Consider the following 16,611-nt stretch of genomic DNA (forward strand, 5'->3'; position numbering starts at 1 on the left):
GGCAGGGCACGGACACGGCCCCGGCCGCGGAAACCCCGCCGGCCGCCCCCGCCCCCGCGGCCGGGCCGAGCCGCTGCCGGCGCCGCGGGGCTCTCGGGGGGCCAAGTTCCCGTGGCGGCGGCTGAGCCGCCCCGTGTCACTTCCTGCGGGCGGGCGCGGGGCCGCGGGCGCGGGGCGGGGCGGCGGCGGCGCCCGGCGGGGCTCGGCGGGCCGGGGCCGGGGCCGGGGCCGCGGGCGCTGCGCTGCGCCGCCAGCCGCGGCCGAGGATGCGGCGGAGCCGGGCTCCGCGCCTGGCGCTGGCCGCCGGCCTCGGCTCGCTCCTGCTCGTCCTCTTCTACTTCCAGAGCAGCCTCAGCCCAGGTGGGTCCGCGGGCGCCGCGCTCCGGGAGGGTCCCCCGGCGGTGGCGGGCGGAGAGGGGAGCGGGACGCGGCGGGGCACGGCGGGCAGCCCTTCCCTGCTCCCGGAGCCCCTCGGGTGCCGGCCGGTCTGAAGTTGCGTCCGCCGGGGAAGTGGCCGGCGTTGCCCATCGCTCGGCTGAGCCCGTCCAAGTTCGGCGCGGTGCGAGCAGTGACAGACAGCCGTGCCTCCTGCCCAAGGCACCGGCCCTCGGGTCGCTGTCCCGCTCGCTGTCCCTGCGGGGCACGGAGCCCTGGTGAGCTCGGTGCCGTCGCGGAGCTGAGCGCAGTTCGCAGCCCCGCCGAGGCTGAGCGGGGTCGGTGCGGGAGAGCGGAGCTGCCCCGTCCCGCCTGTGCCCGTTCACAGCCGCGGTCACCAAAGTTCCCGGGAGACTTTGAATGGCTCAAGGGACTTCTCGTGTGTGTGCTCTTAGAAATTTCTCGCAAGTTGGGAAAGAATTCTGAACTAAAATCTGAACCGTTTTGTACTGGGGGGATAATTTATTTCCCTGCCTTTTCTGCTCCTTTGGGGAAATTAGTTCCTCTTTCCTACGAGATGTTTTTTGGGTAATTGCTGCCGTTTTAACAATGTAGTAATGTTTTCTGAGTACAGCAGCAATCCATCAATGGGGCCTTTAGAGTTACATCTTAAAATTCAGAAGACTGACTTGACTGAAACGTTAATGGAATTTTATCAGTGTAGACTAAATGAAATGTGATTTTCTTTTTAGAGGGGCTGCTCCATCACTTTAATGTGTTTTTTCCCTAAAAATAAAAAAGGCATAACTTGTTGGCTGAGTAAGATTGAAAAGGAGTTGGGTTTCGAGCAAGCATTTGTTATTTCTAGACGAGCATGTGAAGCTTGTCAGATGAATTCAGAAATCCCAGAAGGCCATAATCAGTATTGTATTCCTTAGTAACTTTTTCTTTTCTTAAGGAAATTATTTATGCATCATATTTTAGTATTGGGGCTGCTCAGTAAAAAGTGCAGCACTGAATCAGCTTTAATCTCCAGGGGTGCTAATGAAGAGATGATTGTGTTTTACACTGGATATGCTTTCTAGCATCTGTCTGGAAAACAAATCTCTTTTCAGGACTCTGGTTTTCAAAAAAGAGATTCTGCTGGTCTGAGTCAGCAGAACTTTCTGCGATTAGTTGACTTTAATTCCTCACCTGATCTCAACCCAGTTTCCCGCAGAGTTCCCGTCAGGTCAGAGCAAACCAGGTGATGGTGATGGTGGTGGTATCTCACGAGGCACTGGAGGGAATTTGGGTCTGGAATGCTAATGCAATGCCCTGCAAATCTGTTCTTTCACGTGGGACAAGTGTGGTTTTTGAAAGTTCCCATAGATGCTGATAGGTCTGAGGTAGGGATCTCCAGCTGCTGGAAGCAAGTAATGTTTGTCACTCTGTGGGAACTCGTTTGTGAGGATGTGGATGCCCTCTGCAGATTTGCCCCTTTAGGTTCAATAAAGAAGTGAGTTAAAGCAATATTCATGTTCTCTAGCACCAGCTTATTTTCTAGCCACATTGTTGTCTCCCTGGGTCCAGCCTTCATTTTTGTGCCATTTCTTTCCCTTATTATTTTTCAGTTTACAGTTTTTCCTTTCCTCTTTAGATCAGTGAGAAACACTAGCAGAGGAAAGGTCATTACCATATACAGAAAAGAAGCAAGCTACAGATTACTTCATTTTTTATCCCAAATGAAAACAAACTGAGACCAGTTGCTAGAATTTTAGAAGTTATAAGTTACAATAATAGGTAAACAATTTGCAAATGAAAATGTCATCTTTAAAGTGATGTCTGCCTGGGGGTTATTTGGAGTTCTGGTCGTCTGGTGTCATTTGGTTTTTATATAATAATGAAGAAAAATACTAGACAAAAAGGAACAGTGCTATGAGTTTCCCCCAGGAGCAGTCAGATCCTTTCTCCGTCATTAGCAGGATTGAGCAGGTTGCCTTCCCTGGGCCACCCACAGTCCATTACACGGAACATGCTGAATTAATCCTTGCTAATGGCACATAGAGACCAAACCTTCCTGTGAGCAGGACAAGGAATGGGGACAATGATGATACAAACCTTTAAAACTTGAGAGTGCTCAGGGCTCCCTCAGCTCAGGGAGCAGGAATTATCCACTCTGGTTGCCTTGCCCACTCACAGCTCCACCCGGACAGTTGTGCATGCAGTGGTTTGTGCTGAGCTCCGTGGCTGGATGGAATAAGGCTTTCTTGTTCTGCCTCAGGAACACCCACACACCAGCCCGTGCTGAAATAACTCTGCTCCTGAATGCCGCTGAGTTGGTGATTTTGGTGGTGGGCTGAGTCAGTCTGTACTGCAGGCAGTGCAGAATTCCCTGTTGTCCCTCCTGGAGGCAGGAATGGGCTCAGTGTGTTTGCCAGAGGGGTGGGACAGGTCCTGGTGCTCCCCAGGGAGGTGGCCTTGTGTGCCTGAGTGTGCCCTGACCTCGTGGCCCAGGTGGGTTTTGCTGCCTTTCCCTCCTGCTGGCTGTGCTGGTGGGCAGACACGGGGTCTGCAGCCCCTCACTGCCCTGGCCCTGGGGTGGAGCTGTGCCATGGGCTGTCCCCTGTGAGCTGGCTGTCCTGCTGGCCATCAGCTGTGGCTCCAGGCTCACAGGTGCATGGCCAAGGGGAGGACATCTGCATTGCAGGAAGGTGTTGAGGTCGTGCTGAGCACACTGGCCCTGGACCTTCCACACCATGCCACAGTGGGTAGTTCTGGGGTGTACCTGGAGCAGTCACCTCTCAGCACCTGCTGCACCTGGGCTGGTGGCGTGGGCAGGTGTGCTCAGCTCCCAGGCAAGCCTCGGGCCATCTCAGCTGAGCTCAGGGGGTGATGAGAGCCACGAGGAGTCCTTGGCTGTACTGGTGTCACCCCACAGCCATCCAGGAGATCCTGTCTGGCCTCGTCATGATTATCATCCACCATCTGAGCTGATGTTCCTCTGCTGTTCCCACTGTGAGCTGTGCTGACTTGTGCACGCTGTACAATTTCTGCACAGAGGTGAGGATACACAGCAGGGCTCCCAGGCTGGTGTTTCATCTCACTCTGCTGGCAGCACATCTAGGCTGGCACAGCAGGAGATACTGGAGCCTGCCATTCCTTGTCTGCATCAGAGCTTTGGTCACTGCTGTTCTCAGGGGGACCACACTGATTTTAGCAACAGTGGGGGAGGTGGGATTACTCTGGTTGTACAGATGAGGGATAGAGGGAAGGGGGAACATGTGAGGGAGGTGGAGGGAGGTCCTAAGGCCTTGTGTTCATCTGGTCTGGTTTCTGCAGGGCAGTACTCTGGGGCCACCCCAATGGTATGTCTTTGGGGCAACTGTGAGTAGGCAAACTGTACTGACATCTGGAGAGCTGGCAGATTTTCTGCAATAGGAAAGAAGGAAAAGCTCTCAATCTCAAAGTGCTCCTTTATTTCTGCTCTGGTTCTGCCCATTTCCAGCATCCAGCTGTTGTTTCTTAGGTCTTTTTAGCAGCACTTGCTCTATGCTGGCTTCTGTTGTTTCACAGCCTGCTGTCAGCACGAGCTGTTGGACCTCAGGGGGCCTTGCAGGTGAGATGTACTCAGCCTTTGGTCTGACTCTTTCACAATGAGAGATACCAGAAGTGCCAGGGCTGTGATCCTATTCCAGAAGGCTTTCCAAGTGAGCAAGCAGTGAGAGCCCTCTCTCCATCCTTATCTGCTCCTGTATCAATCAGCTGGATCTCCTCTGAGCTCTGATAGAGCAAAGCCTCTTCCAACCCCTTCACCAGCCTGAGACAGAAGGGTTGGGGTGCTGCAGGAGGATGAGCAGCAATGCCAGAAGCCACCTCAACACCTGTAGCAGATACCACAGGTAGGAATCTGCCTCACCTCACAAAAACATCTCTGTGTTTGTTAGCTCTCTGATGTGCCAAGGTGGGTAGGGAAGACACCACTGCCACCACTCTCTGCCAAGTTCTCAGGTGGTTTCAATTGCCCCGCCCAACACCCCTCAGGACCAGCAGATCTTGGAGAAACTCTTGCTTCTCATTGTTCCAAATTTATTGATCTCAGTCAGCTCCATCTCTGTGCCTAAAGATTGGCCCCTTCAGAGGGATACAAATTATTACAGAGATTGTAGAGTTGATAAGTGATTTGACCCGCAGAGCTCTGATCCCTGAACCTACAACTGCACCTAGACCTGGCGTGAATGGAGATAAATACACACCTAAATATTAGCAGACCTTTGAAAACTAGGGATTTTTTTTCTTTTTCAGAACAGGAAAGAGCCTATTTTAATCCTCAGTTCCTCCCCATTGTTTGAAGGTATTTGGAGGCTGAAATTCAGCCGCTGCCTTGGGACGTGCACGGGGTTTGGCCAGCGAATGCTCCGGGCCTGGGTCGTGCCTGTAGCTGGCTGACACATGTCCTCAGCCTTCCAGATAACCAGGGACACGCTGCTTTTACCCTGGCTAAGGCTGACAAATCTAGCCACCCTCAGATAGTGTTGATTGTTCTTTTCTTCTTTTTTCTCTTCTCTTCTCTTCTCTTCTCTTCTCTTCTCTTCTCTTCTCTTCTCTTCTCTTCTCTTCTCTTCTCTTCTCTTCTCTTCTCTTCTCTTCTCTTCTCTTCTCTTCTCTTCTTTCTCTTTTTAATTTCATTTCATTTCATTTCATTTCATTTCATTTCATTTCATTTCATTTCTTCATGGGGCAGTTTTTCCCAGGTCATTTTCCCAGTTGTAGTATTGTGATGCCCAGGATGCAGCCCCTTCCTTTTGAGGAGCCAGTACTCGAAGTGCAGTGACATTTGTCAGCCAAGATTTTGGCAAGCACAGGCTGGATGCCCTCAGATCTGCTGTTTTTGGAGAAGACATGAAGCACTCCACCCGTGACCTGTCGGGGTAGCAGAATCCGCGCAGTCCAGTGCTGAGAGCAGGGCAGTAATGAAGCCCATCTGCTCCTGAGGGCCAGGCTTTCCACGAGGAATGCTTTCTCTAGTCCTTCTTGGCTTTATACAGTTTCCTGAGAATCTCTGATCCGTGCAAGAGGTTTTGGAGGGGAAAGGAGTGGGCTCAGGACACCCGGAGTTAACTCTGTCCCTGCAGGAGAGATTCGTGTCCTGGTGGCTCTGCTGGCTGCATCCAGCCTCTCCTGGCCCCACATTCCTCTGGCATCTCTGGCTGTGTCTGTCTGGCAGCACCATGCACCTGCATTTTGTCCCCACACACAAAACTCCAATGCCCTGCTGTAAGAGCTGCACAAAAACAGCACCGGGAGGGCTTTGCCTGTGTTGGAGCAGGGCTGTGAGGTCCAAGGATGGGAGATGTGTGCTGGTGCAGTGGTCAGGGCTCTCCTGAGGGTGTTGGGATTTTTTTATGTGCTGGGTTTATTTCTTGGTCCTTGGTTCCTGCAAGCATCTGAATGGAGAGCGTGACAAACCCTCCATCTTAATTGCAGTGCAAACACAGCTGTCTCTCCCAGGACTCTCTATCAGAAGCCAAGGAGCTACAAAGGCATCAGCCAGCAGTGCCAGTTCCCTCTGCAGGGAGCTGAGCCAGCCCAGGACACCCAGGAGCCAGAGGAACCTGCAGTGGCTGACAGCCTGAGCTGTCACCCCACCAGTTCACAGCCACAAATCTCTGCTCCCCTCTTGGTGGGCTGAATCTGCCAGAGCTCAGCAGTGCCCTGGGGGAGTTTTCAGTGTGAACCCCTCAGACAGGACAGTGATTGCAAAAAGCAAACACACACACACTGCTCTGTGCACACACACTCCCTGCCATTGGCAAATTGGTCTCTGAATCATCCCCACACTTGCTGTGACTCACCCTGGGCAGCCTAAAGTAAGGGTTTTCAGTCTGAAAAGCTGATGAAAGGCTGTGTGAGGGCACCTCATGGGATCAGGGCCACAGCCATGACACTGAGCTCCATCTTGGTGCTGTCCTTCTGACCTGCCACTTGTTGATGTGGGGACACCTCTATGCTGGCTTCTGGTGGACAGGGAGAAGGCAGCTGGGAGGGAAACTGAGCTCTCCTACAGCATTTCTTCTGAATGCTATTGAGCCAGTTTCATTTTTCCCAGACCCTTTACAGCAGCTTTTACTGGGATGTCTGGAATCTGTAGGCTTTTTGAAGGTCCCTGCCTTGTAACCTTTTCCACCTCCCACCTTTTCAAGTCTCAGAGGCGAAGATCTGCCTCAGGTTTGTTTCTAGGCTTGGTGATCCTTGCCTCATAGATCCTTGCACAAGTCCACTCCCTTCAGCTTGCTGGCACCGAGCACATTTAGCTTCAGGGCATGGAGTTGTCCAGCCTTGAACCAGGCAGTGGGGAATTCCTGCAGCCTGCTGGAGGAGCAGCCTGCCTGCTCTGCCTGCTCCTGTTTTCCCACAATGCCCCTGAGCTCTCAATATTTGGATGAGCTTTGACTAAATAAATAGTTGTAAATTTATGGGCAGGCAGGCTGATGGGAATCTGGCTGGGAAGGGCTTGGAGTTGGCCTTTCCTGGGAGAAGGAAGCAGGGTTTCTCCTCTCTGGATAAGGCTGTAGCAGCTCCACCACCCCTGGGTTCTGCAGCTACATCCTCAGCTGGGGCGGCTGCTCACTGTCAGCCAGTGCAGGAAAGCCTGGCCACACAAGCCACATCCTCTGGCAGCTCTGCTGAGATGAGAATCACCTTGGGTGTTGAAAATGGTTGAGAACCTGGTTTTGAGGGTGTGAGTGTGTGTAGATTCCGTGCCTGCTGATTTTTCTGTCCCAGTTGAACGTGCTGTCCCGTGCCTCCTCAGGTCCTTCCCTGACCTGCAGCAGGGCTCCCCAAGCACCAGCCCTGTCAGCAGCCCTGGCCTGGCTCGCTGGGGTCCTGCTTGCCTCCCTGTCTGTTGGCGTGTCCCACCTCCCCTTCACCTTTCCCAGTGATCCATTGGAGCAAGGAGTGGCAGAGAATGGTGTTCAGTGCTGCTGGCTGTGCTGCAGCCCTGGTCACTGACCCTGGGCTGGTGTCACACTGTGGGGCTCTTTTGGCAGCTGTGAGATGCTGTAGCCACAATGCCCCAGGCTTGTGTGTGGTGCTGTGAGTCTGTTACAGGGCTGTGTACACAGACTGTGCTGAGCACAGGAGTGAGACCTGCTGTGCTGAGGAAGCGCCTGATTCTGGTGAGACCCAGCTTTTTTACCATTGGACTTAATATTCATAGACTCCCTCAGAGCAGCATCCAACTGGACTTGAAGCTGTTTTCTCCCCAGAGAATGTCTCTGAAGGTGTTGCTGCCTCTGCAGTGGCTCGAGTGACAGATGAGGAATTCTCTGGCCTGGCCATGGCAGATGGGCAGGTGCAGCTGGCTCTACCCATGGTACTCTGTATCCGTGCTCACAGGGGTTTCAGGATGAGGGAAGAGACGAGGATCTGACTCCATGTTTCAGAAGGCTTGATTTATTATTTTATGATATATATTATATTAAAAATATGCTAAAAGAATAGAAGAAAGGATTTCATCAGAAGGCTAGCTAAGAATAGAATAGGAAAGAACGATAACAAAGGCTTGTGGCTCGGCTTTCTGTCCGAGCCAGGTCACTGTGATTGGCCATTAATTAGAAACAACTCTATGAGACTAATCACAGATCCACCTGTTGCATTCCACAGCAGCAGATAATCAATGTTTGCATTTTGTTCCTGAGGCCTCTCAGCTTCTCAGGAGGAAAAATCCTAAGGAAAGGATTTTTCATAAAAGATGTCTGTGACAGTACTCGTGCAAGGAGAAGTGCCATCAAAATTTTGGATCTTCATGGCAGTACACAGGCCCTGTAGGTCCCTTCCCATCAGCCTGTCACCTGTGGTCCAGGGCGATGCTGAGGCCATGAGTCCTGGCCTCCAGTCACGACGTGCTCACAGCTTTTCCTTCACCATGTAAATGCCACTTGGTTTATAGCCCTCCATCTCCTGGCTGCTTCCCCAGCTCCTCCAGGGAGGGAGCAGCAGCAGGTTGGAGCCATCCCTTGCAGAGCTCTCTCTCCCTTTGAGCTTGCAGCCTCACTGCTCATGTGGAACCCAACACAAGCCTGCTCTCTGGCCAGATGTTGCCTCACTGACCTGGCAGGAAGATGGGTAATATCGACGTGAGGTTCAAAGGTGATGTTTGCTCAGAGCTGCCGGGTGTGGGTGTCCCTGGGGCTGCCTTGCCTGTTCTAGAGGGCTTTCTTCAAAGCAGGGACTTAAGAAACCAGCACAAACTAGCTGGAGGTCAGCAGCTCCTCAGCAGCTCCCCACCCCGTTTGTTGTGTGTTTCCCTGCAGACTGGGGCTCTGCCTGCCACGGGAGCCTCTGCACAGGCAGGGGAAGGCAGCGAGTTCAGTCCTGCACATATCTACAGAGCCAGGCCCTTCCTTTTGGCAAGGGTGCAGGGGTAGCATATTCATAGCTGGGTCTCTTCCAAGTTTTCTCCTGGCGGTATCAGGGAGATTGATTTCCCTTTAGCTTAATAGGATCAGCAGTCACAGGCACTGTGAGACCCAAACGAGGTTGAACTGATGCTGGTGGAGTTCTGCATCAGTAGCCCACAGCTGCTGCTGGGTGGTGTAGACACAAGCCTCCAAGTTCCCTTCTTCCTGAGGTCCCCATCAGAGCTTGCTCACTCCCTGTTAAAAGGAAAGGGATGTCCCCGGAGCCAGCAGCCACCCTCAGGAAGGCTTAAATCCAACAGCCACTCAGACAAGCAGCTAGCAGTGATCTGTTGTCCCCCAGAACTGCAATGGCAGTGGTGTTTGTGTCCTCTGCTGAACAGACAGGGCTCTTTGGTCATTACTAAATGCAGCAGAAGCAGGCACAAGGGGCCGTGTGGTGGGACTGTATGTGCTGAAGGTGGTTCTCAGAGATGGTTCTCCCAAGTCTCCAGCAGGCTATAATCCACTCCTCTCCTCCTCTGTGAGCTCATGCACCTCTTTAACTCTTTGTAAAGCCTCTTGTGTATCTTGTGACAGAGAATCTCACCAGTTAATGAGCTGTGTCATTGGGAAAGGCAGGACACAGCCCCCCAGCTGGCTCTGCAGGGAGCAGAGGGATGAGAGCCATGAAGCCAGGCCAGGGAGGGATGGCTGCGTGCAGGTGCTGCCCTGGGAAGAGTTTGCTGAGTGTGCATTTTTCCTCAGATCAGCTGGTTGAGGCTTTCATCAGTTCCAGATGCACAGAGCTGAGGAGATGGCTTGAGACACGTTCATCTGGCAGGCTGAGCTGTCTGACAGTGCTGTACCTGTGCAGGTGGCCTGTGTGCAGAGGGCACAGACAGCATCTGCCCAGAGCAGAGCTGAGTGTGGGCAGGTTCTGAGCAAACCCAGCCCGGTCCGCTGCACGCTGGCCTGCCGTGGCCCCAGCAGCTGAGCAGGAGGCAGAGGCTGCTGCAGATGTTCCCTTGGCTTGGCTGGCAGCTCGTGGTGCTGTGTGAGCAGCTGTGGCTGCCCCAGCCTGCCCTGAGAAGGGCCTGCAGGGCTAGGGACACCACACCAGCAGGGTTTTAGGGAGAGGTGCATCTCTCCACCTTGCCCAGGGAAAATCAGCCCCTGCCCATCCTGACAAAGGGCTGTTTGCTGGTGCAAGCCCTTCTTGTGCAGTTCCTTCGGGCAGCAGGCTGCAGAGGAGGAGTTTATTGACAAGGAATGGAAATGCTGGCAGTTCAGGCTTGAATTATAAATGCAGGCAGCCAACTGGGGCCAGGAGAATGACAGGCATAATGGGGAAGAGAAATTGCTCTTGGAAAGCTTCTAGCTTGGCTTATGGGAGGAATTAACCATTTGGAAACAGAAGATTGCATGGTACTTACACACAAATACTTTATTTGCTCACAGAGGCTGTGTTCCTGCTGGATATGGTTAATTTTCTGTTTCCTATAAAGATCTTAATTGCAGTTCTTGTGACAGTAGAGACCTGGGGACCCTGCCCCAGCAAAACACATCCCTGCAGCTACAATGCTTGTGAACTTTCTATAAAGCCTTCCTGGCATCTGCCTCAGGCTGGTACCAGGTGAGCAGAGCCTCCTGCTGCTGAGGAGACATGAAGGTTTAGGAAGAGCCCCTGCACAGAATGGGGCAGAGTGTCCAGACCAGCTGCCATTGGCTCTGTTCCTAATATGATCCCCACAGACCTTGCTGGGGCATTTGGCAAGCTCCTTGAAGCAGCTGGATTCCTTCTTTCCCTTTCTGCATGATTTATTGTGAGCTAACCCTATAACTGTCACCATTTTCCATCACTTGATTAGAGTTTCCCTGGCTGATCCTTGACTCAACTTGACTAAATGGGAATAAGAGAGCCTTTCTTGTAAAACAGAGCCTGAGCCATCCCCACCTCTGGGGAGGAGGGAGCCACAAAACCAAGGCCCAGCTGTGCCAGCCCCTGAGCCTGGGTATGGCTGGTGGCACTGTGATAGTCCAAGAGCTGTGAGTGAGAAATGAAGAAAAATTACCTTTAGAAACATAAAGGCAAAGTAAGCTGTGCAAGAAAGTGGGAGCCAAAAGAGGAAAGAGCTTTCATGAAGCTTTATAGAAAACAAGGAGGCTCTTCATGTAATTTTAATATCTTCCTAATGGCAATGGCAATAACTTCTTCCTAAGTAAACTTTCCAGGATCTTGAGCATCAAGAGTAATGCACAAGTGGTTTTAAAGCATGTCCAGAAGCCAGATCTCTGAATCACAGTCACTTCTGGAATGAATGGCAGCCAGTCCCTGCACTGGCTTGGGTACAGCCAGCACTCCCTTAACAGTAGGCATCTGGCTGAAGCCTGGACACACCAGGGATTTCAGATTTAAGAGGTCTCTTCCAGACAGTTAAAAGCTGAGAAGCATCCTGTTAAGGAAAAAAAAATAAAAAAGGAAAGGCAAAAAAGTAAAGTTAGAAAGATAATTATTTTCCTGCCCGATGTGTGTGACACGCAGTCGAAATCTAAACTGGTGCAGGATGTTCTGACCCCGTCTCACGTCAGGAGTTTAATGTTCTTTTTGTGGCAGCTTAAAAAAACATCCATCAGATGACACCCCCTCAAACCCCAGAGCCACCTCTGTGGCTGCTGCTTGGGCTCTGTGAGCAGCAGATGGGAGGCAGAGACACAGAGCTGGCTGCAAACCCTCAGTGCTGGATTGTCCCTCAGCCTGCTGAGCTGCACAGTGCTGAGTGTGCATGGCAAATGTGGAGCTCTCTGGGCTGGGTTTGTCAGCCAGGCACGAGGAACAAAACACACACAAATCCATTGTCTCTTTGCCAGGCAAATGCCCCTCCAAAGGGCACTGATGGGGGCTACACGCAGGGTCACACTGGCTTTGCTCATCTGGGGGTTCTTGGATGCCATGAGCTCCAAGCTTTCCAGTTTCTGCTAAACCTGCAAGAGCATTAATAGAAATGGACAGTGGAGATTATACTGTCAGCAGTGCTTGCTGTGTTTCTTTGGAGCACTTTCAGCAGAGATGTCTATTTTTTTAGTGGTTTGGAGCAAAACCCAAGTAGCTCTGAACATTGGAGCACTGCCTTCCTCCTTCCCATCCCACATCCCACGTGGTGCTGAGTGGGACACGCAGGCTGTGGTGTGGCAGGGGCTGATCTCACCCAGCAACCCAGAGTCCTGTTTCCAGCCATGAACTGTGCCAAAGGCACAGCAGATCCTGGGCAGTGGCAATGGAGAAATTGCCCCTTGGAGAGGCAGTTTCTGGATCCTCTCAGTGGAGGAAGGAGTGGTGATGTGCAATAAGGTTTGGTTATCACGTTTCTGCAGTGATGGCAGTGCCAGCCCCATGTGTGACCTGTCAGAAGGCTCTCTGCAGGTGTGACTCCTGGCAAGGAGCATGGCTGGGATGTGTTCAAGCTAAAAGAGAAGATCCTGACCTTTGGTGGCCAGGGGGACAGCCGTGAGGAGCCCATGGCTGGGAGGATCAGGTCAGCTGCAGCACCCGCTTAGGAGGTGTCTGTGCCCTTGTTGGCACAGGGGCACTGCCTGCCCCACAAAGGTTGCCACAGCACTTGAGAGGCTGGGCTGAGGCATTTTCTGATGAAAGTCGATGTGTCTGTCTTGGACTGGATCCAGATGGAGAAGCCTGAGGTCTGGTGGCACTTGGTGCCAGTGGCACCTCATGCCGCTGGCCCGTGCCCCGTGTTTGCTGTCTGTGGATTTATTGCATCTGGCAATAGCCACTGAGTGTGGAGATGGCTGTGGGTAAGTGACAGTCATGAGCATGGGTCACTGCAGCCCCAGACTGAGGAAGCAGGGAGCATCCATCTGCCTCTTGCAGGCTGGAAACCATGTGGGTTTTTTAATTTAGTGTGTCTGGGACTTCTGTGCTGTCCCTATGCCTGTCAGCCCTCAGATTTCTGTGTGAGAGTGTGTGCTGTGAGTAATCTGCACTGTGTGGCTGGGACAAGTGCCCCAATACCAGACAGAGGTGATGCAGCTCTGCTGCCTCTCCATCCCCCACTGCAGCGTGCCAGAGGCATTCCAGTCCCATGAGCCCCATTCACAGGGATGCTGCCTGCAGATAGATGACTGTGCACAGATATCAGGGATCTTGGGCACAAGTGCAGGCAGGTGTGCTTGGATTTTTGGTCCCACCTCAGTTCCCTGAGGCTGTGTGTTTCCATGCTCAGACATTCACCACAAAGCACTGCTGCTTCTGGCAGGCCTGGCTGCTCTGTCTGGCTGGAATGAGAGCGGGACATGTGCTCACCCCTCTGCATGGCTCTTCCCATCCATCACAGCTCTGAACCTTCTTCCACGCCCTCATTAACACTTCTGAAGGCAGCACACCCCTTGTCCCTCTCTTGCCCATGGGCTGCTGCCTTCCAGCCTGCAGCCACATCCCTGGAGGAGTGAATGACTTTTCCTGCTGAAGGCAGTGCAGTCCATTGAGTTATCCATGTAAAACAGTGACTCATTGTCCCCTCTTTCTTTGGAGAGTGTTTCTTGGCTGGAGGAAGGCTGCTGTCAGTGCCAGGGAGCCTGGCTGCCATTACCACCCAGCTGTGCCACACAGCTCTGGCACTCTGGAGAGGCTGCAAGGAGGGGATTGCTGAAAACAAGGGTGTTCTTTTCATGGGGTGACACCTCCTGTCCAAAGGAAGCAATCTTGGGCATCTTGCCTGTGTACACCTGGTTATGGTGAGGCCCAGGGATCCCCAATACCTTCACATCTGTGTGTGTGTGTAGGAACTGTGTGGTTTGGGGTGTAAAATGCTGCAGAAGAGGATGGTGGCTGTGGGGCATGTGCAGTTGGTGGAAGGAGTTTGGAAAATGCTCCTCTCTTGGCTAGGAGATTTATACTGCTGTGCCTCCTCAGAAGTGCCTGTGTCACCTCAGTTCAGTGCCTGTGGAGCCTCCTCTGAGGCTGTGGCTGGGAAGGGGGTGCTGGGGTGCTTCAGCAGCAGAGACATGGGATGGAAATGAGTCCTGGGGATGGAGTTCCCCATCACCCTTCAGGAGCCTCTGTGACTGCTTGGAGTTTGCCTTAAATAGCTTCCCAGGATAACAAGAGAGTCATTTGTGCAAAAAGGGGAGATTTCTGGGGAGGAAGGTGTGTGTGATAGAGACTGGTAGGATCCCTCCACTGGCTCCACAGGAATGTGATGTATTATAGGTACTGGAGAAGAGAAAGATGATGGATCATGGTGCACCCTACCCCTGATCTTGCCCTGCAATGGTACTTTATAACTGTGGCTAAAACATCACTTCTGTGTGACCCCAGTGCCTGTGGAGATGCAAACCCACCCTCTCCATATGCAAACACAAGTGGGTTCACTCATCTGGGCTGATGGGAGAGCAGATTTGTCATCCCCTGCTGCAGTTCAGTGTACGTGGGCTGTTCTCTGTGCAAACCTCTCATGCACAGGTCCTGTCTTGCCTTGCTCAGGTTGGCCCTGAGCTGCTTTCCTTGTGGTTTTTCCCTCAGTGTTGTGGGTAACCTCCTCCCAGTGTATCTCTGTTTCCAAGTGCTGGGTGTGAGGGGAGGTGGGGGGGTTTAATTACTTGGTTTGGCTGTTTCAAGAGGACTAGAGGGGATGGGAGAAAATGTGCAGCTCTGGGAGAAAAAAAGCCTGAGCTAAGCTTTCAGGCACCCCTGTGTAGCTGGGACTCCGTTCTGTCTGATCCAGCCAAGTTCAAGTCGCTTGGTTTAATTTCTGCTAAATTAGATATCACTTAAGTCAGGAGTCACCAAATGGAGCCCCTTTGCCATGGGGATAACCAGGCTAACAACACCCAGGCACTGATTGTGCTTCAGAATAGAATTGTGTGGCCCAAAACCAAGCTAATGAGGCAATTTCTGAGCCTGAGAGTTAGGGTGCAGTGCTGGTGAAGGACACTTACCCAGTAGTTTCAGAGGGACACCTGAGCTTCCCACTGCCATGCCAGTGCCTGGGGGCTGTGGCTCAGCTGGTGACATGGAGGAGTGAATCACGAGATGGCTTAGCAGGGCACAGGGATGTGCCTCTCTGCTGATCTGCTCAGGGAGGCACAATCACAGAGGTCCTGCCCTTCTGATACACTACATTAGCCTGGCTGGCTTATCTGGGAAGGATCTGCTCCAGGAGCCCTGCAGGGTGCAACCATCCTGGCCCTTGGCTCTGCTCTCATGTGTGAAAATGCTCTGGAGCAAGCCATGGGGAAGGCTCTGCTGCTCCCCAGGATGCTCCAGATTGTGAGTTGTCTGTAGGGAACAGGAGGGGAGCTGGCAGGGGAAGGGCTGATGGAGAATTATTCCTGTTCCCTAGCAAGTGAGCTCAGACAGACATCCCCAGCAGACTCCCTGGTGCCTGTACCTCAGCAGAGAGACATGCAGGGCAGCCAGCCCTTCCCAGGGCTTGGCCACACAGCCAAGGGCAGGAATAGCTTGGGTTGTACATTGCTGGCTTGTTCATCAGCAAGGAAAACACTGCAGGAGGCCCGTGGTGGTCTGCCTGTGCCCACACTGCGTGGGCTGTGTTAGGTGGCAGCGTCTTACCTGTGTCAGTGCGGAGCCCCTGTCATGAGGCAGAGCAGGCTGAACAAACATAACTGGGGAGAAAAGCACCATGGAAAGAGAAGCAATGGTGGGAAAGGCCACAGAGGCATTTCCTGAGCTACAGAGGATGTTGGTCTGGAAGAAGAAATGGATGTTTGTATTGTAAATATCAGAGTTGCAGAGTTTGCAAGTTGCTGCCAGCTCCCCTCCATCACTCCTGCTCACCACCCACTGGCACAGCTCCAGGAGGGACAAAAGAGGTCAAGTACAGCGTTTGCTCCACAGGGATCTGTTCACTGCCTCCTGGAAGCTGTGCAAGGTGTGGGCTCTCCTGGGTTGATATCTGAGCTCTCCTCTCTTGGGGAGCTGTGCTGTGCCTGGGAGAAACCCAGGGAAAAGAGCAGAAATCCTCTCTTCTGGGTGCTCTCCAAAGGGCTGGTTGCTTTTTGCCATTGCTTGTGCTTGTCTGAATATTGCTGTGACATATTCTCTCTCCCCAAAATTCTTTCCTGTGCATGTGCTCTGCTGCCAGTTACCTGCCAGAATGGGGCATGGATGCTGCCCACTCCCTCTGAGTGTTCTGGGTGCAGAATGAGCTCAGCCACTGAGACCTCCTTACACTTGCAGCTCCCCAGGAGAGGTGGTTGTGTCTGAATTCACAAACATGAAGGGTGCATTTAAGCAAATCAATCATGTGGCTCTATTGGATTTCTTTGCCTAAGCTTTTTAATTAAGCCTCTGTTGTCTACATCCTCGACTTTCTAGATGCAGTAAAAATGAGCAGTCACAAGAGTCTAAGGAGGTTTGATTGCCTCTTTGAAGCCAAAAATTTGATTCACTTTTGGAGCCAAAAAATTCCCATTCCCAAATCAAAACCTTTCAGAAAGAATTAAGATAGGGATAATTCCCAAAGGCCCTGCCTTAGCTGTGTGAACACCAGAATTGCCACACAGTTCTTCACAGCCAGGAGTATGATGTGAGAAAGCAAACAGTCACTTATTTGGTCATCTTGTCCATCAGAGAGAGGTCACTGCCTTCCACAACATTAAGGCAGTAACTGAGTCTGGAGTTCTCTGTGGGATTCTGGTGTTGGATTCTCACATCACCATAGTTTTGAAAAATATCTGTCTTTTTAAAAAAATCCAAAACAACAAACAACAATCAGCCTTTGTGTTTAGGCAGAAATTAAGGAAATGCATTCTCTACCAATAGGAGCCCAAACATAAAAACCAGAGCTTCCTAGAATTAAACTTCTTTCTGGAGACC

At 52.2% G+C, this 16,611-nt stretch overlaps 1 protein-coding gene across 1 annotated transcript in view; it reads left to right on the forward strand.

Moving 5' to 3' along the window:
• The first annotated feature begins 266 nt into the window (after positions 1-266).
• The window catches only part of CHST13 (carbohydrate sulfotransferase 13), a 28,285-nt gene continuing 11,940 nt past the window's right edge, over positions 267-16,611 (forward strand). The window contains exon 1 of the mRNA XM_063164331.1: positions 267-360. Coding sequence (XP_063020401.1) covers positions 267-360 — 94 coding nt within the window. The remainder of the gene's footprint in view (positions 361-16,611) is intronic.

This window comes from Melospiza melodia, chromosome 10 (assembly GCF_035770615.1).
Source record: "Melospiza melodia melodia isolate bMelMel2 chromosome 10, bMelMel2.pri, whole genome shotgun sequence".
NCBI classification, from domain to species: Eukaryota; Metazoa; Chordata; class Aves; order Passeriformes; family Passerellidae; genus Melospiza; species Melospiza melodia.